The sequence below is a fragment of the Echeneis naucrates genome, chromosome 1, assembly GCF_900963305.1.
Source record: "Echeneis naucrates chromosome 1, fEcheNa1.1, whole genome shotgun sequence".
NCBI classification, from domain to species: Eukaryota; Metazoa; Chordata; class Actinopteri; order Carangiformes; family Echeneidae; genus Echeneis; species Echeneis naucrates.
Window position 1 is genome coordinate 22,541,137 of NC_042511.1, and position 26,163 is coordinate 22,567,299.

The 26,163-nt window shown below is 39.3% G+C and overlaps 1 protein-coding gene across 7 annotated transcripts in view; it reads left to right on the plus strand.

Moving 5' to 3' along the window:
- fbxw7 (F-box and WD repeat domain containing 7) overlaps positions 1-26,163 on the plus strand; it is a 93,691-nt gene that overhangs the window by 51,645 nt on the left and 15,883 nt on the right. For 6 of the 7 annotated variants that reach the window (XM_029500521.1, XM_029500539.1, XM_029500531.1 and 3 more), the window contains 2 exons: positions 23,215-23,297; positions 24,842-24,983. In XM_029500521.1, coding sequence (XP_029356381.1) covers positions 23,215-23,297; positions 24,842-24,983 — 225 coding nt within the window. Of the gene's footprint in view, positions 1-18,813; positions 19,198-23,214; positions 23,298-24,841; positions 24,984-26,163 lie in introns of those variants that run through there. The other variant, XM_029500574.1, reaches the window with a different exon arrangement.

The following is a 26,163-nucleotide window of genomic DNA, read 5'->3' on the forward strand; positions in this document are numbered from 1 at the left end:
AGGGCAGCAACTTAGCGGAGAAAAGGTAGACTTATTAGCTTAAGATAACTCATAATAGATTTTGCAAGTTAAACAGACATTTGCTAAGTTTTGATGGCCAGCTAATGTTGCGTAACAAAACTGGAGCTTAAGTTAATTGGTCCCGACGCTAACGTGGGCAAACTAATTGCTGGCATTGAGCTAGTGTCTACATGCCATGATGTATTACTGCTGACTGCATTGTCAGATGAGCTTCTTCAAATATTTCTCTAACAAGAGAAAGATAACTGATGAAGATGACGCTAGTTGGGTATCATCAGCCTTTTACTGACTTAATTTCGGTTTATATTTATTTATTTCACTTTTTACATTTAGCCTTTATCTGACATTGTATATGGCTGAGATGTATAAGTTGTAAGGGAAAAAGACATTTTCAACTGGCCAGCCAATACATGCAGTTAAGGCGAGCTGTGGTTATAGCTTGATAAGGCCATCTCATCAGACTTCTTTTCTTGTCCCAGTATACATGCTCTGGAGTGAAATCGAGTTATTTGCTGAAAGCATTTCGCCTCCGCTACCATAGGTGGCGATGTACACTCTTTCAGCTCGTGGGTAAAGGTACACTACCGATTGACATATGATGTCACAGACCACAACAGAGGTGGAAAGAAAAAAAGACCGGTGAGCTAGCAAGTTAGCCTCTGTATCCGTCCAAAAATTCGCTTTTGCTGCAGAATTTGCCACGTTCAACCGGTAGCAGTTAGCCAGCTTCTTTTGTCTGACCTACATTTGCGTTTACATTTTAAATGCCTTTTGACTTCCGGGTCATTTGTCCGTATAACAACTGGGCATGGCATGAAGTGGCACAGGGATAATTAAGGACCCAGTGAAGCATTAGTGCACCATGACTCTTCCATGGCTGTCATGAGTCAAAAACTGTTTTGTTTTGTTTTTTTTTGTTGTTCTTTGTTTTGTTAGTCCATCTGACTCACTGTAGACTCACTGCCTCAAAAATGCTGTCAGTAGCTGACAGGCCCACTCTGTTGCATAAATCTAGTCTATCATCATACAGTGCTAGTCCAGTGTACTAACTTTTGTGATGACTGAGTCGAAAGAGCCCCTTTTTTGATACCCCATAATAATAATTTCAACCTAAAAGAGCAGCCCGGAACTACAATGTCACTTATTTTCAGACAGATTTGGTTCTTTTGCAAAGCCAAGGATCTTCCCAAAGCTATGTCTTCTCTGTTATGAAAAATTTGCTTATTTTTTGCTTGAAAGAAAATATAATTTGTTCATGGGTATCTGGTAGGAAAGATAAGCTTTGCCTAAGTTTTATTTTGCCAAAGTCAATTGAACTCTCCAGGTTTCTTATTTAGGCCTATTTATTTGCACTTTTTTATAAAAGAAAATCCAAAAATGGATTAGTTATGTTGTTGAAATATCCACGTTATAAAAGTCAGAAGGAAGATTCGATTTTAAAAGTATAATTTATGGAAAAAAAAATTTGTGTGGCTGTAATTGACAATATGATCTTGATGGAAACAAGTTTAAATTTGTCTGCTCTAATGTAAAACACATAATTGAAGCTTTGAGTATCATTTTTTTCTGTTGATGAACTTAAAAAATATCTGAAATTTGAGTAAACAAAAAGAAGGCCTTGCAAGATCCATCTTATCATTTGATAAAGCCATTGCCAGCGATCATGATAACCCAGTTTTATGCCTTAAATTAGTTTAACTTGGAATCAGTTAGAGCCTCTAATATCCATCTATGGACAGCCTTTCCTGGAATGGAAATTTTAGGTTGTCAACCTTTTTGAAAAGCTACATACCATCTTAAATGCCATAAAAATGAGTTGCCCACAAATGCAAGTTTATTTTGTTGACCTGCACTATGGCGTCCACTGGGGGGCGGGGGGAGTACATCATTCACCAGCTTGGCAGTATCTCCATATGTTCTTATTGCTCAAGACAGCTATAACCTTGTACTGAATAAAAAGCATTGTCCACATAGAGAAGAATAAGAATCTAATTTCAGCCTCTCATATTGATTCTTCTATTGGGCCAACTGCCTGAGTGCATATGTCACGGTGAACACACTCTATCTCTGCGTGAAGGGAAATTATTTTGCTGCTGAGGCATAATAATGGAGGACTATCATTTAGAAGTAGGTGCTGTGCCTCAAACCCTTCAGTATTCTGTGTTAGTGTTATCACCATCTTGGAGTGCTTAAACATTAGACAGGAGGGTGGCATCAAGACCAGGAAAAATGTGTTGCCAGTAATTTTATTTCTTTTCTTTTTGTACAACCTTTGCTGCCAAGACAGAATTTAGAAAATGTTTGTTTAAAAAACAGTTGCTGTATTAGCTGGTTGTCTTTGCCTTCTATCATTGTAGATGAAATCACTGTAATGTGAATATAGAGTGAGAGTAAGTAAGAGTGAAGAGTAAAAAAGTTTTGACATCTCTTGAAAATGTTGAATTGTGTATTTGGAAAAACATCCCTGGATATTCAAATAAGTGAAACTAATTATACAAGGTCGTAACTTCTGACCCTGCTGCTTTTTCTCTCAGTCCCTCAACAGTTTAGCTCTGTTTGCTTTTGCATGAACAGGAATTGAACAGAATTGGATATTTACCATGATGCAGCTCTGTGCCAAATGTGGGTTTTTATTAGCAATTCATGACCTCCTTAAGGGGGTATAACAAAGCAATCTATATGCTCTCCCCTGATGAGGGTGGTGCGGGCACATTGTAGGGATTAATTTATTAATACTAAATGGGAAATCAATGATAGGCTTCTCATATAAATGAGTGCACACACACCCACATGCAAAGATGCACACATACAGTAATGCAGAGCAGCTGGATCCTTTGAGCTTTGCTTTCCTCTCAGCGGCTGTGTGGCAGTACTCTGTTGCATTACTGTGACGGATGACTATGAAAGAGCTTCCATGGCTACATTAGATTTCCCAGCTAAGTCTCCTAACAAGCAGCAACATTCGAAGCCTTTTATTTAAACTGAGCCCTGATGTAATTAGCATGGCCTCATTACTCTGCTTGTTACCCACCCACACTTGCTTACCATTAGTCCAGTGGAAACATACACCCAGTGTTGGGGACAGGCCGAAGTTTTTCCAGATTAAAGTTCCTCCTGTATTACACAACTAGTGAAACTCTAACCCATCCTGCTCTGTCACTGTTATACTTTTTAAAACTCCCTTTTGCAGATCAGTGTTGTAAAAGTGATGCTGAAGTTGAGTTTGCTTCCAAAATGGAGTTTCCCTCTCCAGTACATGCATAAAACATTGCTCCATTATGCTACTGGTGGTCAAAATCTCTGCTACCTTTTTTAGCGTGTGACAGCCAAGTCAGATGATACGAAGGTAGCCTGGATGTAGTAAAGTTGCTCAAAGCCCTTGGCGCCCACGCGTGCATTTCATGCTTCATCTCCCACTGATCTTCTCAGGGCATCCCTTATACCTCCTTACACCAACAGTATGCCACAGTGGATAAGAATAAGAGTTGATTCGGCCTGACTTGCCTCTTTAATTTGTGATGAGCGTGGGAGCGTTGGAGAGTGGGACCTTGCCCGGTTGCCAGAGAGCCTCATGGCTAGGTTGTGCTTCTGCACCATTCCCCTAGCCAGCTGTAGATGCACCTGCTAAGTCAGCACCAGCTACCCAGTTCATATTCTTGTCCTCTCTACAACTAAAATGAATTTGTCATCTTTAAATTTGCCTCTTGCTTATGTAGATTTATTTGGGTATTGTTGGTTATAAGTCATAAATCCATTGGTCATTTCACTTTGAGTAATCATATTTTCTGTAAATGGTCTTCTTTAGTCCCCAGACTTTGTTTACTCTGTTTCAGAAAGATCTGCATTATATACCCTTGTATTTTACAGTGGTAGAATTATTAGCTGACTGTGTTAAAGTGCAGGGGAGTCCTGGCAGCCCAAAATCTAAGAGGTTACATTCTCAACACTGAAGAAATCTCAGTGCAGAAATTGAAACATGATACCCTTAATACGTCCAAAAACGTGCCTACCACTGCATGTGAAAGCTTGGGTGAGACACTGTTGCCCTGTGGCAATTGTCTGCCATACTTTTGTTTGATAAATATATGCAGTTTTTCATGCAAATGGTGGGAACATTGCCTATGTCTTTTCCCTGCGGCTGTTCTAGCATAACCAAAATCATCTTAAAGCCCAAATATATTAGTTACATTTACAAGACACGAGGAAAGGTGGTTAAACTAAGTACTGTAGAACTTTCAGACTCCAAGTCATGTTACAAAGCTAATATATCCTTTAGCATTACTTGTATTCAACAAGGAGATTTTGATATTGTTGGGATATTTTTAGGGCCCGACCGATATGGATATTTTGGGGCCGATACCTGTACCGATTAAATGGGGTAAAAAATCCAATAACCGATTAATCAGCCGATTTTTGCTCCGGACTTATCTGGACACATGCAGCTGCCTCGGTGAGAGAAGTAGCTAGTCAATTACGTAATGTGTACTTTTATGTTTATTCTACCGTTACTGGCACTGCTAATATGTGTAGCAAGGCTAATAGCATAATTCTAACTTTAGCTTGCATATTACATAGTGCTTAAACGTTAACTCAGCGTGACCGAGACCAACACAGCGGGGAACATTATGAAGTGAGTTGAATTGAAACTTGTTAACTTATTGTTTATTTCACAAACTTGTTTATTTACCGTTGAGGTGGACCACTCTCCTCCAGATCAGTCACTCTGCTGTGGATAGTGGAGGGAGTTTGCCCTCTACAGGATAAATAGCCTAATGTAGGGGGATATTTTTAAGGGGGAGAATCTTTTCAAAGTAAAACCAAGTCTTATTCCCTGCATTTTATTTCTGAAAATATCAGAGACAATCTGCAAATTTTGGCTGATTACTGATTATTCTCAAATGGGCTATAATCGGCCGATTTAATCGGCTCGCCAATAAATCGGTTGGGCCCTAGTTTTTTTTTTTTTTTAAGCCATGCAAGGAGTGGGTTTTGGGGCCTTACTCTATGGTGGAAAATTTCTAGCTCTGATCTTAAATACTTTGCAAACAGGTTTCAGATTATGCTCTTTTCTTGGAACACAGAGACCCACTAGTTTGCATTGATATCTAGGAAGTATGAATACAACTACAAATACATTATGTGAAAAGGTTATCAAAACAATTGTCTGACTTCTGAGGGAACTCTTCAAATATGCCTTGTAACTTTTTTTCATGCTTGAGCGGAAAACACTTCTTTTACTTATAAAGAAGTAGAGCACATACAATTTTCTGCATAAGCGATTAGTAATGAGTAAAGGAGAATATCCTTGATGTGCTCACTGTTATGACAGGGGTATTTACATTTGAGTGGCTTAGCATTTTTTTTATTTTAATTCAGGCAGCACAAGAGTATTTTGATGCAAAGTATCATACACCCTGTATGTTGAGGTGTTCATGATCTCACTGTTGTTGGTAAATCCTGTTATTCTTCAAGTGACATATCAGTCATCCTTACCTTTCAGCCACGAGGACAAGGTCTTCTCTTGTAATCCTTTGTATGTCTGTTCTATCTTCCAATGACAATATTAATGACATTTTTTAAGTCGGAATACAATACAAAAGAAGCACAGATTATATGTAGATGTCAGATACTCAATCTGCGCATAGTAACAATCTATTTGTCACAAGCACCCCTCCCTTGAATAACAATTAAGCAACGTCGTCACTGAGTGCATCAGAGACAGATGGCACGGCCAATACAAGAGGGAAAAAGAAACTCTTGAGGTTGGGCTGTTGGCTTGAGAATGACTGTTTCCAGCCTTCTGGGGCTGTGGTCTGGTGTTTATGGTGGTTTCTAAGTTGAGTGAGGTGAGTGACAAATTATTACAAAACACACTGCAAGAACGTGATGTCCTGGGCTGTATTTTCTGTTTTTATGACATACTTTGAGATAAAATTGGCCTTAATTTTGCGGAAATGAAGCCTTCATTAGCAACCTTCACAGAATTCAAAAACTCAAAAGCAAACCCTGCATCCATTCCCAGAATTGGTTGACTCCTATAGCAAACAAGAGTCTTATCCCTGGATGAGGCCAGAGGCAGCACGCTGCAGCCTGGAGGGCAGCAAGCTCGAATCCTGTTGCCAGGCAACAGTTTACAGAAGAAGAGGGGGTTGGTGGTGAGTAGAGGGGTCCTCCACTTCTGCTAACACCCCTATCTGTCCTTCGTCATCATCACGTCAGGAATTGATGTGCAACTTGCCTGGCCTTGAATTATTGATTTGAGTTTGCCCGAGCAACATCATTTTACTGTGTGGATCCTACCAGAGATCGAGGATTTCAGCTCTCACAGACAGTGTCTGCTTTTTATTGCAATGTAGAGGAAAAAAAACAGCAACCATCATTTTCAGTTAAATGAAGTGAATTCCCCTTGGTTCAGGCAAAGGGGAAATAAACTTAATTCTAAAAGAAGTCTTAATTCTGACCATGTTGAATCTGTTATTTACTTTACTGTTGAAGTTATGAGTGTAGATAAAGTTAAGAAAAACACTTGATATTGTGTTTCCCAATTACAGCATGATACATTTTCAAAAGAGAGGAAAAACAATAGAATGGCAGGCACAGCTCTTCTCATCACTTAAACAGTTTAATAGTTTTTAGGCTCACTGCGGTCTTGTGTGTTTGGTTGTTGTTGATTTGGGGTGCCCGCTTGTGTTGGAGCCTTATTTGTTTCCTGAATGTCTAATCTGCCAAGTTCATGCCTTTGGCTACCCACTGAGAAGGGGGTCCTTGTTCTGTGTCTGCCTGGCAATCCCAGTGACTGCTGCTGTCCCTGGCCTCTCATGCACATTAACATACAGCTGTCCCACAGGATGTAGTGAGACAGACACCCATGAGCTTCAGAGGGAAGCTGGGCACTCCCTCTCCTTGCAGATTCAACTCACAGGCAGCGGCCGCAGCAGATGGGCTTTGGAGATTAAACCACTAGGCACATGGCACCTATTGTGTACAGCCTATTGTGGAATTGAAAGGTCATCTATAGGGTCATGGCTGAATTGGTTCGGTGTACCCCATCACCTTTACATGAACTGAGTATTTGCTAATGATAGCATTTTTGTTTGTCAGGGGTATTGATAATTGCTAAGATGAACATTTCAAATAAAGGCTGAAAGCAGAAACACCAGGTGAAATATATTTGCATCAGCACCATTATTCTCATTTTATGTTACAAATACTATGATATTAATTTTTAATTATGACCCTGCTAAATGGATAAAACCGCCATGTCTTCTAATCCAAAGCATGGCATATTTTATTCCTCAGTATTGTAGAGCTCTTTGTTCTGCAAAATTGCCTGCACTGTAAGACTGTAAATCAAATCCTACATACATGCACTATTTGGTAAATTTTAGTAATATTTGCTGAAAACTGAAATCTCAAGTGAAATGTGTGTTGGGCATAAAAAAAAATTCCCTGCATTCAGTGATAGTGAGTAAAAATGTCATATTGTGGAAAAACAAAATACCATAACCCTCAGCACTTTGGAGAGGGCAACTGTCACGGCCTGAAATACAGTGTTCAGTTAGAAAGCAAAGTAAAGTAATGCAAAGTAAAACAACCATACAGATTGTGACAAAAGCCCCAAATAACTGTCACAATAACCTAAAGAACAAAACATCAAGGCCTGTCAGAAACTCTGTTTTCAGCAGGATGTCATTTTGCTCTCCTGACATTTGAAATCTTGAATTCCAGGTTGAATTTGACTACATGTCATGACACATGGCAGAGTGAAAGTGATGGCACTTTCTTTTTTCAAGTATAGCAGAGGGCTGCTGAACAATCAGAGCAATCCAAAAATACAAAACTTTATCTGTCTTAGATTTCAATAATTTCTTTTATAAATAATTTCATTTCAGTTACTATGAATTATTTTTTTTTCTCTCAACATCCACTCAAATGTCTGTACAAATGTAGCGGTGAAACATTTTACAGATGAAGGCAGAACTGTGCTTGTGGAGTGTACTCTACTTTTCTCTCTTGTGTTCCAATGTTTCTGAAATGGAGGCCAAGAGAAGACCGTGTGGTTTCTTAGCAGAAAACATTAAAGCCTTCAATGGTGCTATGGTGAAAGAGGATGTGTTTAGGGAAGTCTATTTGGGGAAAGCTGTTCTGACATCACCTCCATTTTCCACACTTATGCTCATTTAATTGAGTGACCATGGCTGTGTTGGGTCTTCGTTGGGGGAAGTTGGGAAAAGGTGAAGTGACAACATAACATTTCAACTACCTGAGTTTAGAAAAAGAAGTGAATAAAGAACCGTTCACTCAAGACAAACAGTTGAAGGTTATGTGGAAGACAAAGCTCTTGTAAAGATTTTGTCATTTTCAAGGGAATGAAAGCTCTCTTATTTCTGGGTCAAGTCTTTGGGTCAAGTGATACAACAGACAAGTGTTCCTCACCCACTCTCGTGAGGATTAACAATCTTGATGCATAAACTGCACTTAAAACTTTAAAGTGTTCCTGCTTGCTTGTCAGCTCCAGAAGAATGTGCATCATTTAAATAGGGAAGCATGTTTGCTTTCCTCATGCCATCTGCTGCGTCGATGCCTGCAGTAGCTCTACAGATGCCAGTTAGTGCGCCCCAAGGCAAGATGTCATTTCAAGGTAGACAGCTCATCAAGATGAATGGCAAGTTTTGGCGAATGAAGCGAGACAACAGACAGCACGAACTAACAATTCACTTCCTGCCACAAGGTGAAAACTTGCGTGTTACAGCATGTTAACGCTTGACCTCCGTGTTAAATGGATAGATATGTTCCAGTTAATACAACACTACTGAACTTAAATTGAAAATGCTGGGTTGACAACAGGGTTGACAAAAATTGATATTTTAGGTAACCTGTAGTCTACCTTTAATAAAATGGCTACATCAGCAATGGTGTCTATATTCAGAATTTAAAACCAAAACCATTCAGTTGTTTACAGCAGCTTTTTGTTTAGGACAAAGAAATATGCATTATCAGATTTGTTCAGCTTTACTTGTTTCTTATAGAATGGATTTTTGAATTTGACACAAAATGACTGAATTCAGTGAATGGAGAATGTCACAAGAATCTACTTCTAAAACACCTCTGCTGTTTTTTTACACCTACAAGATAAAAGAGAATTAAAACAAAATAAACAAGTCATGCGGTGAATTAGTCATTAGAGTTGGAATTTAAAAGGCTATATACTTCTGATATATCAACATCAACCTGTCCTTTCACTGCACTGAAATTCTTGAATCCATTAAACTTGGCATAAAACACTACACGAGTAAACAGTTCAGCAACCACATGCAAACTCCAGCTCTTGCAAGTGTTTCTCTAAATGACCCAATATGCTCATCTCCTATCTGTTCTCTGCAAGATAGGAAGTAGAGAGTAGTGTTGTCTGTGTAGTTTTTAGTGTGTAGGAGGTTTCTAGGAGTGTGTGTCAGAGGCTGTATGAGTTGGAGGCAGGGAAGACGAGAAGACTGCAGCAAAATCTGAATTGAATCAGTGAGACATAACCACTGCTAACAGTGAATAAACCACCAGCAGCAACTACTAAAATGCTGCTGGACACAGGCCTAAACAATGCACGAAAACAAAACAATGTCAGTTTATCTTTGAACATATTGCCAAACCAGTTGGCCAACTTCTTGCAGCAGATATGCTGGTACAGGTTTGTACAGGTTTGTACGGGTTTGGCTGGCTTAGTTGGTTGAGCATGACTGTAGTCTCACTAATTCAAATGAAATGCATGCACAAGATCTACCTTTGGTAACAGCAGGGTCTTACTTCTGTCTTCCGTCTGTCTCTATGTTGCCCAGCATGGGATGTATCTCCTCTGAGGCCCCACACTGTCTCTCCTCACACCCGGACACATTTCCATCTTAGGATTCAGTGGCCCAATGCCAACCATCTATAACATCAGCATTACCTATTTTTAGTATATTTGTTAGACTTTACACTTCTTCCCTGATGAGTTTTGTTGGAAGGAAACCTTTGCAATGAAGATCCTATTCTTGTTCCTGTTCAGTTCCTAGATTTGGTCATTTATATGTAATTTACTCTTATGTTGTCTTTACAAAGTAGAATTTAATTTCTTTACTTGAGTTTACTTATAATCTTATCTATTATATAATCAATTCAAAGCAAACAATTAAGCAATTGTTTTGGGGGGGGGGGGGGGGGGGGGGGGGCGAGAAAAATAGACAAAAACATTTAGTACTTTTGACTTTTGTCATTTCCTGCAGACAGTCCTGCTCTTGACATCTTTCTTTCAGCATCATTGATACCATCTAACTACAATGCCTTACTGATAGTGCCGGCAGCAAGTCCTTCTTCAGTAGGAGCTGTTCATCCCATTTCCTATCACATAGTGGGGGAGTGAAGAATTTAGTTGTTCAGAACTTGACCTTTTATTATTTTTTTTATATACAAATATTACATTAATGGTTGTTAGGTTCATCAGAGAGATTAATTAAAGAAATGTATTTGTAACATTTGCATTTAAATAAATTATAATTATCAAGTCATAAAATCGTCATTGCACACATCAGTTAATCAACTCTTCATATGTTTTAAAACAAGTGTTTTAAAGTGAACAAATAAATTGTGATTTAGAATTTTCCTTAATATCTTTTTATGAACCTGTTCTCTGGTACACAGCTTTTGAGTTTGTATCCCAAACCAGGAAGACATGTTTATTGCCGACCTTGCACTTAATTTTCACATGTAATAGGAAAAAAGTCTGTTAAATGAAACCCTAACACATTACAAATCAAATCAGTTTTTTGCCCCTTTATATTTATATTATATTTATATTTAACCCCCCCACCACACACACACACACACACACAATCATAGCATAGCTAACATAAGTCCACTAACACTGTCTGATGCAATGTAATGGCAATGCAATTTCCAAGCTTTCATCTTCACCAGCAAAATTCCAAATTCAAAGATGGACACTTGCATGTAATCCTTTTTTGATCTCTCCTTCAAAAGAAATAAGGCCATTATATGATTCTCGCTGTGTGCCATCAGACATGACAGTTAATAGAAGTCAAGTTGGGGACTAAAAAGGTTGCTATCAGCAACTTGGCCGGTGGTCCTCCAGAGATAACAATAATCCTTTAGACAAGCGCCTCGGCTTTAAAAGCATAGCCAGTGCTTCTAAGCAAGATCAAATGATCCCTTAAATTTCTGGCTATTGGATCATCTATCAATATGGGAGTCACACATTTCACTCTGATCAAATGCTTTTGTTGGTGGTGGTGTTGTTGTTTTAGTCCATTTGTATCACTTCCTTGCGTAATCTGGCTACCAAAAGAAGGGTTGACATAATAAGGGCCTTATTTTTACCTTTCATCACAAGAAAACTTGCAACATTAGTCAGGCTCACTGTCAGAATCATCCACCTAAGTTTAATCTTAAAAGGAAAAGAATTTAAATACCTTATCTTCAAACAAAATTGCTTTCCCAATCTTCTCTTATTTTCATCCCATCTTCCTTGTTCTTAAATATTGTTATTTTGAAGACAATAAAGTTGCGTCTGTAGTATTTGGGGTTTCATCCCACACTACAGTTGTTAACTTCTGTAGGAGCTTTACAAAAGTGAAAAAAAAAAAAACCCTTAGCTATACTTCCTCAGTTTTTTTCCGTAGGAACCTTGATGAGAATGCATTAGTATTATTAGCAGCGCCACTGGCTTGTTACTTTGAACTATTTTTAAAAGGAGGACTCCTCTTCCATCATAATATAAGCTTAGAAAAGGAACATGCTATGTGTATGTGAAAGAGGCATGAAATTCATTGAAAATGTTTCATAACTGGGAGAGTACGCACACAATTATATAAGTTGTGTGGTGTTTTCATTCATAGTCATGGCATGGATTGATCATATCGCAACCCAAATCTAAAGCCAGGCTGAGCAGCAAACGTCAGTGAGCTAACACTGTCACAATGATGATGCAAACATCCTGATGTTAAGCATGCATAATCACCCACGTTGATCATTATTTGGGGGTGATGGAAATATTACTTCTGTTGGTATTTGGTCAAATGTATTAGTATTGGGGAAACAAAAATTTTGACTGGATAATGCCACTAGATTGAAACTTATGGTCACCAAAATGATCGCAATTCATCCATCAAAGTGATTGTAGTTCATCCATTGGGTAGTTTGAATGCTTGTGCCAAATTTCATAATAATCCTCTAATAATTGTTTCACACAAAATCAGACATCAATCTGATGGTTGCATCCAAGAAAGTCATTTCTATTATTCATAAAGGTATGTACCAAATTTCATGGCAATTCAATCAACAACTGTTCAGTCTGGACCAAACTGTTGGTCCAGCCAACAGTCGTTCCAGCATGTCTGGTAAAAGCAAATGGTAATGCAAAAAAGAATAGTGATTGATCACGATACCTGCATATATCCTGGGTCATATTAGATGGTGTGAAAAGGGATCCTCTGAACTCCCATTTGCTAAGATCAAGGTAAAATCTCAGTTCAGAGTTTACTCGTGCGTATTTTCCTTTGAAAATCTGTGTTTGGAACAGCAAATGTGCAGATTATTGCTTTGTTGGAGAGATAAAGGGTAGCTTGGGTAGATGGTGTTCCAGATGAGATCAGTATCACAAGGAAGAGAGGAGAGGGAAAAATAGGATGCCAGAGACAGTGAGACGCTGAAGTTTCTGTAGTTCAGGTCAAGGCATGTAACCAAGACTGTTCAAATGTCCCCACACCATTTCCACACCTTTTCAAGCGTATTTAGGGATCTCTAGATGACAGGCAACACCCTGCAGGCATAATTTGGCTCCCTTGGCTTCATCAGGGATGCAGAGTGGTAATTCTAGATGATTAAAGAGGTTTATTCGTTTCTGTGTAAATGTTGCTGCCAGCCACGGCCGAGTTTCACCTGGCTCATCACACACATTTCCATAACCCCTCTTTCATTTCTGAATGAGATATGACAGCTCAGGCAACATCCAAATGCAAAACTGGGTAGGTCTATCACGAGAAGAGAGATTAGAAATGGAAGAAAATACCTCTGTGGTGAAATTTTTCCTGTACAGTTTGCCATTTGAAGGTATAGCATGATACCTTTGGATCTTGTTGACTTTTTAAATTTCTGAACTTTGTATACGTCTTTAGGTCTTTGATGGAGATTTGTAACATTCTACTAAATATGTTCTTTTTATTGTTCTATATAAATTGATTGCAAATCTACTGCTGTATGTAAGGCACGCATATGCTTATTCATCATGGAAGAGAGATACTTCTGCATGCTAACAGTTTAAAAAAAAAAAAAAAAAAATTTCTTTATTTCTGATCTAAGGAATGAGGGTGCTGGACATATTGTAGCAAAAAACCTGTGAATTTATGCCATATAAAGAGACCTAACTTTGGCCTTGCCCTTCGTACACAGCACAGGCTGCAATCTAGAGAGATCCTTCTAATTCTGAGCCATGTAGACCTTCCACCCAACTTTGCAAGTTCCATTGTAGGTGAAATGTAATGAGGCTCAGTATGTAGGGGACTGTGGCCCTTGGACAGGGTCACAAATTAGTCTATTCTTTCAGCAGTTCCAGAAAACTGCTGGCACTGAGCTGTTTTATGCTCTGGCCACTTGGAGCATCATAATTCGGAGCTTCACTTCAGTCTTTAAAAATACACAGGCATTCATTAATTCATAGACTATTTAGACTTACATTCTCTTACCTCTGTAAAATGAGCATCTCTAAGAGAGACTAGTGATGAAGTGTCCCATCTTGATCTCCATCTCGACCGTTTTTCTCGCAGGGTTTTGTGGGCACTGACACTGTCCTGCTGTCTTGCTGACAGTTTCTATATTCTGCCAGGATCATTTCACAACTTTTTTGCACTTCCTGCATATTTCTAAATTAGAGCCATGACAAAATTTATAATTGAATAGGTTATATTGGGATTTTTTTTTTTTACTTTTATTGGCCATTCTTCAGCTTTGCTTTGAAGAAACTGTTTCTTTGTTGACCTGTTACAAATTTAGAATGCAGCAGATGTGTGCTAGGTTTTTATATGTGAATCATAGAGTGCATCTGTTCATTTCAGCATTTCTACTGATTCCACTGGATCAATATCATCTTCTCTAAGCACTCACACTTGAGTGGCTCATTTTCTACAGGGAAATCAACTTCTTTGTCTTTTATTGCCTTACTGAGCATTTCGTAATCAATTCTAGTTTAGACATATTACAAAATAAGGACGCAGTATGGCTATTGTTTAAGACCTCCAGACAGCATGTTTTTATAAAGATGCAGCTGCAAAATAGATTCACCTTTTGTATTTCAAACTAGTCTTCAGCTCCTATATGAGTACAAGTTTGCAGGAAGTCTGAATTTCAAGCTTAAGAATAGCTCGAAACAGACGTCACGTGACACTTGAGTGTTTCTTTATCAACTTTGACATAGCAGTCAAAAGGAATATATAGTATAGATACTGTACAGATTTATACATTTAAAGTGTAAATATATTTCCTCAGGGGCAGCTCAGCAACATAGTGGTTAGCGCTTCTCCTCCACAACAAGAAGGTCACGGGTTCAGTTCCCAGACCTGGGTCCTTTCTGGGCTGAGTTTGCATGTTCTCCCCCCTGCGTGTGTGGGTTTCCTCCCACCGTCCAAAGACGACATGTTTGGGTTAATTGGTGACTCTAAGTTGTCGGTAGCTCTGAGTGTGAGTGTGAGGGGTTGCTTGTCTCTGTCTGTCTGTGTGTTGGCCCTGCGATGGACTGGCAACCTGTCCAGGGTGTACGAAAGTGGCTACAATTGGCTCCAGCACCCCCCGCGACCTGGAAATGTATAAGAAGTAGAAGATGAACAAATTATACATTTAATGATTTGTGGTTTGAGCAATAATGTCTGCTTGTTATTCAGAAAATGAACTGGTGTATTTATGTATTTTGCCATGAGTCATGGTTGTGTAAATACAATAAGATGCTTGCCTGTCTGTTCTTAAACAGACTGTCAGAGCTTATTCTCACTTCATAAGATAATGTCTGATCAAGTTGCACTGCATTGCTCTTTTTATATTGCAATGCATCACACGTATCTTCTGTCCCTGTTCACACAGGAAAAGAGTCTGTTCCGTCAGTGATAAATTATGAATAATACTCAACATTATTTTTGGCTGAGTATTTCATTCAGTATTTTATTTTATTCATTTGCATCTGACCACTTCAACCTACATTGTTTTCTTTTTAGGTTTCATCACTGTTTTCAGTGTCGAAGTTTTTTTTTTTTTTTTTTTTTTGGGGGGGGGGGGTATTTTCACTGTGCCACTTTTATATATTTTCACTTTCAACTTTCACTGGAATCCCCAATTTCTGAATAATTGCTGGATAATTATTTTGAATGAACCCTATTGATGTCATAAGGGAGATCCCACCAAAGCCCTTGCTTTAATCCTTTTTTTTTTTGTTTGTTTTTTGACTTGACCACCTCAAACTTGAATGATGGAGTTGTGTGGGTGGCTGTAGGATATGTTAATTCAACGCCATGCAGATGTTGCTATTATTACCCTTTGCAGAATGCCATGATCCATGGTTTCCTTATTCATCAAACCTCCCCCACATGCGTCGCATCTCTCCACCCAAGAATGAGGTTCACACTTGAGTATTTCAGAAAAAAAAAATCTTTTGAGAAGAGACCCCCTAGTCCTCATTTTTTCCACAGGGAGAACTGCACAAAGGACACAGCCCCGTTTAGAGATGCATCGCTGCCTAGGAAGTATTTACCTCCTTCAAGTTCACCTCCCCACATTAAACATTTGCTCAAGAAAGCCCAATTCTTCTGTAGTGTAGTTTTTTCCCAACAAGTGCTGTTGATTTGAAATTGTTGACCAATCACATCACTTGAGTAATGCTAGAACATATGTTTCTCATAAAAGAAAACAAATCAATTTGTCTCTCATAAAAGATAAACTTAAAACAAATTACAGAATCTCAGAATTGAGATGTTTAATCCTTTTTTCAGGTAATGGTTTCAGGATTACTTTTCAGTAAAATGGATAAATTGCCTTAGTAATTTTTTCAGTCACAACAGACAGTTTCATACAAAATGTCAAGCTCTCAATATTTCCTTGCTTTTCTTGGCCACATATAATAAAAAACAAAGGTAGTTAATAAAAAATCAAATAAAACAATGAGGAAAATTATGAATATATTCAGGAACTGTCTTGAAGCTACGGAGTATCTGTTGAGTCAGTATGATAAAACTTTGGCCCTGATGTTGTCTGCTATTTGTGCACAGTCAAATGAGACCATATTTGCATTTCCCCACAAGCTATCTGTTGCATTCCAATGTAATGAGTGTATTTTATGTCATCTTCTGTTCAAATATTGCAACAAAAGGAGCCAATATCTGACAGTATGGAACCTGAAAGAGACTTTGTTGATAAAAACAGATGTGATAGTCAAAAATGAGTTTGCCTTGGGAGATGCCTGTTTTGTGCAGGTTTATATCTGATTGGCAGGATTTTAGTTTTTATAAGCAGCAGAATGCGGGGGGTGGGGGGGGGGCTGTTAATGCTTTACCAACTGGCAGAAGGAGAGCGACAAAGGAGGCCACGGCCTATTCAAAGGCCACAGTGCAACCCTTCTCACATGCCAAGCATTCCAATGTGCTGTGTAAAGGTTGGGCTGGCCGAGAACAACCAGAGAGCCTTTCTCATGAGGGCCACCTTAAACACACACAGGCGAAGCTTAAAACTGGCTGTCTGATGCTGTCTCACATCCACTCGCTCCAATGCTTTTCTGTCTGTCTGTCAGAAAATTTAACTAAAATGGGTGAGTTAGTCACCTGTCGTGTCCTCTCAGATAATCATGATTTATGTCTTTTACTACATTCATCCAGTCTCTTCCAATCTCTCCCTCTCACAGCATGAGTTTGTGATAAATTACTATGCAAAGGTCATGTCACATTTATTTCTGTCTGTCCCAAAAGAGAGCAGTATCATCCCAAATCTGATTTAGTGGCAGAAGAAGGTCTTTCCTGCCAAATGTTTTGCTTGTTTTTCCACAGTCCTACCTTTCCATCCGGCACTAGGTCACTCAGTAATTACAGTCCTAAGCTAGGAGCATCTGAAAGGCTGCCAGATGTCAGTGCACCATCAGCTGTAAATAGAGCCCATCCCATGATCCCTCATTGTCTCATCTGTTTTGATGGTCTAATGACTGTCTCATTAGGTCAAGAGTAGAAAATGTTCAATACCTCCAAGTCTCCAAGTCTTGGTCCAAACTAGCGTGAACTGGATATCTGTAAAATTTTGCTAGGAAGAAAATAATGCTGCAGTGTGCCCAGACGTTACATGGCAAAGTTTAATTTAAGCTACAAACAAATGTCGCTGTTAATAAATGGCGACTCTTTAGTTTGGATAATGTATTCCAATTTGTTCTCTGCAGCATACCACCATAACACATCTGACTAGGGACACAGTTTAATATTCCCTGTTCTCAGTGTGTCCAAATTAATCAAGCAAAAAGCTTCTTGTGCCTTAGTCATTTTTGGCTAAGCAATAAAAAGCTATGGCTGTTTGTGCTTATAGAAAAGGCAGATTGAATTGTGACAGTTTACTTTCACATTTGCAAAATTTGCATGTGCTTTTAAACTAAAGCACTTGTGAAGCCATCAGCAGAGCCAATAGTTTTTTTGTAGTGGGCAGGTGCAATCAGCCTTCACTTCCCATGCTGAAATGCAAACATTGGCCTGTTCGGTGTGTGGAAATAAGCAGGTGCAGCTGACATGGATCCTTTCACATCGTTGCTTGATAGATTTTAATGGCTGACTAATCGTGCTCTTAGATCTGTTTTCTGTTATTAACGTACCACTCCAGTACAATAGGTTCACTGTATATATTCATTGGTGCTGCTAGTAGTAGTAGTAGCAAGATAAGTCAAATAAAATTTTACCAGCAGACAATTCTGATTAGGAAAATGTACTGGAAGTAAAATGAACATTGCTGGCCCTGTGATATTGTCATATAATTGAGCCATTATTATTAATTACATTAATAGATAAGTAAGTCAAAATTGTCTAGTGGATCATATTTTATACATCTGGAAAAAAAAAGCCAAATGTTGTCGACTTCAGGTATTTCACAAGTGAGGTTTTCCTGCTTTTGTCTCCCATAATAGTTTTAAGAAACACTGTTATGACAAAAAAGGTGTTGCTGTCTATGAATTAAACATCAGGTTAAGCAATGAGGAATATTTCCATATTTTGAATGTAAAATTTTTGTTGTAATTCTATGAGAAGTATATTTCCTTGATTATGTCGTTTAGAAAGTGGAAAAACTGAATTACAATATAACTGTTATTGCTGCTATTTAAATATAACCTTCAGCATGATGTAGCCCATATGAAGGAAAGCTTGGTGGTGTTTTCCCTGCGTGGGGATTATGGATAAAAATGTGTGCGCAACAAGTGGGCGGGTGGAGGATCCGGGGGGTTGCCCCATGTTTTTAAGACGGAGGACTCCTCCCGGTGTCTGCGCTGTCCGGACGGTCCGTCCCCCGGCGTCCTGCCCGCAGAGGATGCGTCGAGCTCAGTGTTAGATGCTGGACTGCACCATTCCTGCCGTCTCCACCAGGGAGGCTGTAATCCCATTTTGTTTGGAGGAGCCGTCGTGCAGCCTGTGAAAAGGAAGAGGGCACTGCTCCGCGCTCTGACGCCCCTCCACCCCTCCACTCCTCCCCTTTTCCGCCGAGTGTCACCCTCTTTCCTCCCTCATCTGCTCACTCCCTGCTCGGTGAGGCTGGTAGGCGGCGGCGCAGAGCTCCGGAATCGTCGCATCGCATTGTTCGCCCACTGAAACACAGCGGAGCGTCTTTTTATTTATTTTTCCCCTGCTTCCTCCTCATCCAGCCTACCTCTTCCTCGCGTTTATATTTTTATTTCTCTCAAATGCATTTACTGGGGGAATCTACTGCATGCACGCCAGCCCGGTGACGTGCCCGAGCATGTTCACATCAGAGACGGCATCGGATTTACCTGCGAGTCCTTGCCGCCTCCAGCTCAGCGCGCACACCGAGCCGGGCTTCACCCGCTGTCACTGAAGAGCATCCAGAGGGGGGGGGACACACCGGATTACAACGATGGGGTTCTACGGCACTTTAAAGATGATTTTCTACAAAGTGAGTAGGATTTCTGCCCTTGTCACCTCCAACACCCCCCCCGGCACCACTCGGTGTGTCATTGCTGAGCGCGTCTGTGTCGCCCTCTTTATCTTTGACGCCCCTCTCACGGACAGACTGTGCGGCCACTGCGGAGGATGAACGGCCGTGTAGCGGCGGAGCCCCCAACCCCCTCTCTCCTCCAGAGATGCCGCTTTAATTACTGGGGGGGGCTTTATGTTTTGTTGGTGTAATATCACGAAGCGATTTGGCATCAGCTACCCTTCATAGTAACTTTAGACGCGTAAATAAACGCGTCGCTGCCGTGAGTCAGGGATAATCAGTGCGTTTGGAAACGGGCTGCGGCTCTGCCACTTTAATGGCCATTTAATTCTGCAGTGCTGGATAGAAATGTGTTCGGAAGTCCGCGTTATGAACTACAGAATTTGGCTTTTGTGGATCTCAGTTTCGCCACAGCCTTGTCTCGATGCTCTGCGTGCCTGAGCGCCAACAGTGTCCCTCCCTTTAGCAGTAACCACACCACAGCATATATTTATATCTATAGATATATATAGAAATAAATATATCATACAGTGATTTCTGTTTTTAATGCATACAGTATTAATTTTTCGCTGTTGATTAAATCAGTTTCTGGCACTACACCCAGTTCCCCATGCAATCCTCCTCAGTTTGTAGGCTTATTATGCCTGTACATTATGCAGCAGGAATCTTGCACTGACCAGAGTGACTGCCTGGGATGCATGCATGTGATCAGTCTGTTGTAGCCTGTTGGAGTAGCCTATTCCCTGACATTGTGCGCTCGCCTCAGGCTCCGAGCACAGATAATGGGTCACTGTGTCAGACTGCGTGAGGTAGAATATCCTCAAGGATGTTGGGTATAATGTGGCTGGATTGCAGCCATGAGATGGTGCTCCTTCGCTTGAGAAGGCAGAATACAAACATAAATATGAAAGGGAATTCATTATGTAGAGCGTGTAATGTAAACAGAATTGTTATTCATTCAAAATCTCACTCTGGAAGTCTCATGAGGGAGTTCTTGTGTGTAGTTGTGTGCACACTGTAGTGTTGATGCTTTTATTTCATAAAGCCTCATAATTAAGGCAAATTGCCATTCTTCATCAGTCGGTGCCAGGTTATAGATTTGATGTTTGCTCACTTGATTTCTCCATCCATTTTGTGAATTTTCTTACCCTGATGCATCATTTCATTTAGAGCTTGAATATTTTTGGGGCGGCTCTTTGCTTCCACCAGCAGAACACAAACCACCAAGGCAGATTTATTAAATTACTTTTTCTGGTGCGATTGTACTTTTGGTCCTTCACAGTTCAACAACTTGCTCATTCTATCCAAATTGGTCAATTCTCAGATCAAACTGTGTCTAGCACTGTGGATTGACATGATGAAACAGTTTGCTTGGAAGACCATTTGAAAAATGTGAGATGATGTTTCAAATGACTGATGCTGCAGGATATAGCCTTCATTGAAATGAACCAACACATTATGTAAGAACGATTGCTGTCTTTAAAATATCATTAACTCTCTGTTTATCCATCTGTCGAGCTTTTGGCCAAATAGGGAAGGGGAAGCCAAGAGGGAGTAGGAAAGACTGATCAGTAGTGATTTACAAACACTGCGCTCTCTTATTACCTTTTCCCAGGTTGAACACAAGAAGAGGCTGATTACATGCTGTGATATTTTGTTTTTCTTTTTCACACCCTCGTTTAGCTTGAAGCTTATTTTTTTCTTTTATATGTACCCACGGATGCATTTTGTCAAAGACAGCGTGCATTCCCCCCTTTTCTATCACCATGTCTCTCTCTCCTTCAGAGGCACACAAAACATACGCACACACCCAATGTGTGTATACACACAACCAGGCTCTCCTTGGCTACTGAACTGCCATTGCAGTGAGATCACCACTTTAAGAACAAGGCAGTCAGGTTCAAGAGCCGTATCCTGGCAAGCAGGGATAACTTATAGCCCCATCTTTATGTTCTTTGGGACTCAAACAATCTCTATTAGCCAGATAAGCTGAATGTAGACAAGTGAAACCTAAGCTACATTCCTACTTAGCATTTGTAAACATTTTAAGCCTCTGACTTTATATTCCCCTGCCTTTCAATACATTAACATTTTGAATTACTTGTTGATTTTCATGGCTTGAATTAAAGCTTCCCACCTGAGCTGACCTGTGAGGAAAAGATCACAAATTATTACTCAAATAGCAATCTAATTTTCCTGACGCAGTTAACCTGCAGTGCACGTTTGTGTGCTAGTCATGTACACATATCTCTATGAACCCTAGCTTTGGTTCACTGTTAGTTGATTTGATGCATCAGTTTGTGGGTAGGAGTTATGTATTGTCGGCAAACGAGTGGCTATAGTTGCAGATATAGTGCTTTACCACTGAGCATATCTGATGTTGGAAATAAAAAATGGTTGGTTTTTTTTTTTTTTTTTTTTTTTTTTCTTGTTCTTTTGTCAGGTGCTTTTCTCAACACACAAATGTGTCCCTGAGGCTGCAAACACAAAGTAAGCACACACACAAAATTATAGTGATAAACAAAAACACACATCTTGAGGAAAGACACATAATCACTCCTCTGTAAATCCAGACAGCGTGGAGTCATATAACTAAAGACTTACATCTTTGACAGCATTTATAGCAACACTACAATAGCATAAATGCATTGTAAGAGTATTGTTTGTGTCAAAGACAAAAAGAGTAAAATTTATATACGGCTTCTGGAGAAATGACTGTTATTGTCGACTAACTGTTGCCAAACCATTTTACCCAATATGAAAGTGCAAAAGCCTGAATTTCTGCACCAGCAAAAATAAAAGATGAACAAACAAAAACAACATGTCACGTGCAGCAATAAATCTTACATGCCCACAAAAATGTGTTTTCATTGTCAAAATACACACTCGCTGGTTTGGCAGATTATTTATACAATAAGGCTGATTTGCCATGATGCCCAGAGAGATTTGAGAAAACACTCTTTGTCACATTGTTGTAACAGTAGCTTTGCTAAAGGGTGAATTTTGGACTCTTGTTGAGCATAGCTGGCCTTTCACTTGAACATTCAACATATGTAATTAATAAGAACAAGGACAGACTGTTGCATTGTATACCTTAGATTGTTCAGACACTGAAAATCAGTGTTCAGTTTCTCTGTTTGCTTGTTTATTCACTAGGGACTGGCGATGAGATTGTGATCACTTGCATGTGTGAGAAACGTGCCAGAGAGAGTGGCAAGCATGGAACGAAGAAAATTGGCTTGCCCAGGCCTTTACACAGACTCCTTTGTTTGCGCAGTAGGGTAGGTGGTAACAGGGACTGGGCGGTGGTTGTTCACGCAGGTAATATTGAATGATAGTGAACTGTAGTGGTGTTTTTGTTTCTCAAGTATCATTGTGAATCAAACCTTAGAGCTAACCTCAGCTAAATGAATTTTTGTGCGCATGAACAATCTGTACCCCCCTGGAGGTTTTGTTGTGAATGTGTGAGTTCCTCTGGATATAATGGGGTCCTTGGTTGCCCAAGGAATGCTGCTCACTTGGCATGTCTTTGCAAAATGGGAAATAATCAAAATGAAGAATAGAAGTGAAAACAGGAACCTGTTTTTGCATCCTGCAATTTCTTGATGTTGACTAGCTTCATCTTTAGACCAGTCAAATCGTTCTGCTTTCTTATGGAACACGTTAGTAAAATGAATCTCTTTCCTATGCATTAAAGATGAATTTCCATTTGCATAAAGCTGTTGCAAGACTGTGGTGTCTGTATTTTTATTATGCTGAAGATTAGACATAATGTTTATTATGTTAAGGTGTTAAGGTGCAAAAGTAATTTTCTACTTCCACCAACCTTTTTAAAAAAAATTCCTATCTTCATATTTCTTTAGAGCTGCCCTCACAGTTATCAGAAGGATGTCGTGAAAGAATTTCTTTATTGTTTCCAAATCTTCCGTCTTTTGGGAATGGTCTCTAATGTTTCTCTTTTGTTTTCTTTCCTAGATGAAAAGAAAGTTGGACCATGGCCCCGAGGTCCGATCTTTCCCTTCAGGAAAAAAACCCTGCAAAGGCCCAGAGTATCCGAGGTAAAGGAAACCTGCATTTCACAAAAAGACTTGTACTTGAGCTGCATGGTCTGGCTTTGTTTCCCCTCTTAGGATCAAAAGGATGTTGGTGTTAATTAAAATTTAAAGAGCACTAGTATATCTTTAATTTCATGCCATGCACCCAGAAAAGTAATAATGAAAGCAAACTTTGAGGTATTAACAAAGCAGCTATGTGTGTCACCAAACAGAATGATGCTTTACCACTCATTGTATCTGCAGTATCCAGCGATCATTCCCAGATGTTCCTTGGATCCTAAATATTTAATGGATGTGTTCACATGTAGCCACATTAAAATTCTGACTGAACACATCCACTTAACTGTAAATGTTGCCATCTAACTGGCTCCATCTCAGCTTCTTGTCCCATTAAAAATGAATCAATAATGAAATAGATCCCCAGTTTTCCATTTTGCTCTCAGCAAGCAGAGTCGGACAAACTGAGGGTGCCCACTGGCTGGTTTTGCCTACTGCCCTTAAATTACAAGGGCATATTGAAGTCCTTTACTGTTTCTCACAAGTTCTAACAACAGGACAGTTTGGCCCTGAACAGAACAGATCAGTCTGATTCCGTGCACTCTTACGTCCCATAGTCAGAAATATGCTCATTTATTTGAAATGCTGAGCTAAAACTAATGCAATCTTGTGATTTATTCTCACACGATGAAGGTTATGATGTTTTTTTGATTCAGCCTAATACTCGTTTGGGAGGATGTCCTCTCTTGCATTGCGAAATTGTATTTCATTACACAGAGGGATGATTTCATTGTTTAACTTGTCCCTAAATAAAGTGGACAAAATGGTAGAACTGTATGCAAGTGTGTATAATGCAGTAGTTTGCAGCACTCTCAAGCACATATTTTGTCATCCAGGATGGCTTCTTTTTTTGTGACCAACAGCAGAATGATCATTTTTGAACATTTGGAGTAGGGATATAAAAACACAAAAATTTTTTTGTGTCCAAAATTAAAATATGTTGGGGTTTGTACAACTATGTAATAATATCACACGTGCTGTTGGACCTCAAGACAATACATGACTTCTTGGCTGTGTAACATGCTAAATATTTTTTCATAAAAAAAATAAATAAGGAAATTGCCTTGAACTAAAATGAAAACAGCTTTTATTTGAATTTGCTACATTTATTCGTGGTTTTTATTGCTAAATCAAATCAGTGATGAGCAAAATGTTCTTAAACTACAGCTTTAAATATTTAAATTTGTAATATTGGCTGTCCCATTTACACACAGGCTATATTTAATGTTATTGTTGTTGTGAAGATAATTTGTTGCGTAAATATCTGCAAAGGCTTCAGCAAAAGACAGCCCAGTGCAAATAAACATCCTGAGCATGTCCTTTTATTGTTGACTTCATTAATAGTGCATACTTAATGTCTTGCATGTCCTTTGCAATGTTTGTTTTCTTGTAGTGCAAGATACTTTCACATCCTGTCATTATAGTCAGCACTGAAGGTCTCACAGTATTAAGTTTAAAATAGTTTTTATTTTTTTCCCTCTAAATTGCAGCCCAACAGGAATTGTCCCATGTCCAGCCACACCCACCACATTTGGCCACATCAGAACAGCCAACGGTCAGGGGCAACAGAGGCGGCGCATCACCTCAATCCAGCCACCCACGGGTCTCCAAGAATGGCTCAGAACATTTCAGGTGAGCATGCTGCTGTTTTCGTCCCCTTGGGTGAACCCTTCAGCAAAAGCTCATCAAAAAACAGTTGTTGTGCCCAATCAATGTTCACTTAGTCTCAGAGATAATTGCTGCACTGTTGTTCTGGCCCATCACATTAACATAGGCACTGTAGCGTAAAATTGGAACTGGCCGTACCTGTTCAGACTAAGAAGATCTATAAGATCACATGACTACTGTATTAAAAGTTGAACATATGTTGTCTTCTGTGATCTTCTGAATTAATGATGTTACTGAAGGATGATTATTATAACCTATTGTTATTACCTATTATTACCATGTCATTTATTTTAACGGCATTATCCAAGGAGGGTAACGTTGGGTTTGGTTTTCTTAAGGGGTTATTTCGCTTGCATGACAAGCAACAATTTAATCTTATTTTCAGCCACCTTACTCATTAGTTTGTGTCTGCAGAGAAAAGCTGATACTGCAGTCAATTTTCCACATTATAGTTTGCCTTACTTTTATGTTCATTTGTCTCTATCGTTTTCTGCGTAGATGCAACATTCTTTCATTTGCAAAATTAGCTCTCAGATCCCATTGAAATATTTAAACAAATTAGTCTTTATGAGGTCTATCTGATTTCCTTTATAATAGGCTGTCATAGATGTTATGACCTAACAGAGAGATCAACTCATCATCTTTGAATAGCTGGGCCAACCTGTGTATTTATTTTACACACTAATCCTCTGGTTTGACCTAAAATAGTCTACTAATTCATGCCACAGGCAGCTGAACTTTAAGATCACATTCTGTACATTCCTCAGTCCAGTCCCAGCCTGTGGCTGCCTTTATGGATAGAGTGCAATGTACTGTAGCTAAAACTGTGTTGTTGTCTCTTTTTTCTCCACAAAAACTTATAAAGTGCTGATGCTTTTTTGGGAGTTCACTGTTTAAAAGATAAACACACAGACTATCAGGGGAGAGTCACATTTTACCTGAAAAGATTGGTCTGAGATTGTAGGAAATACGCTTACTTACCTTTGCACCAAGATTTGGATGAGATTTTCATCGCTCAAGTTTGGTGATTAAATAGGAATTGGCAACAAGTTAGCTTAGTGTACACAAAAAAATAAATAAAATCTGCCTGCTAGCACCTCAAAAGGTAACTAAATATCAAGTCATAGCTGTGTTTATTTAATAT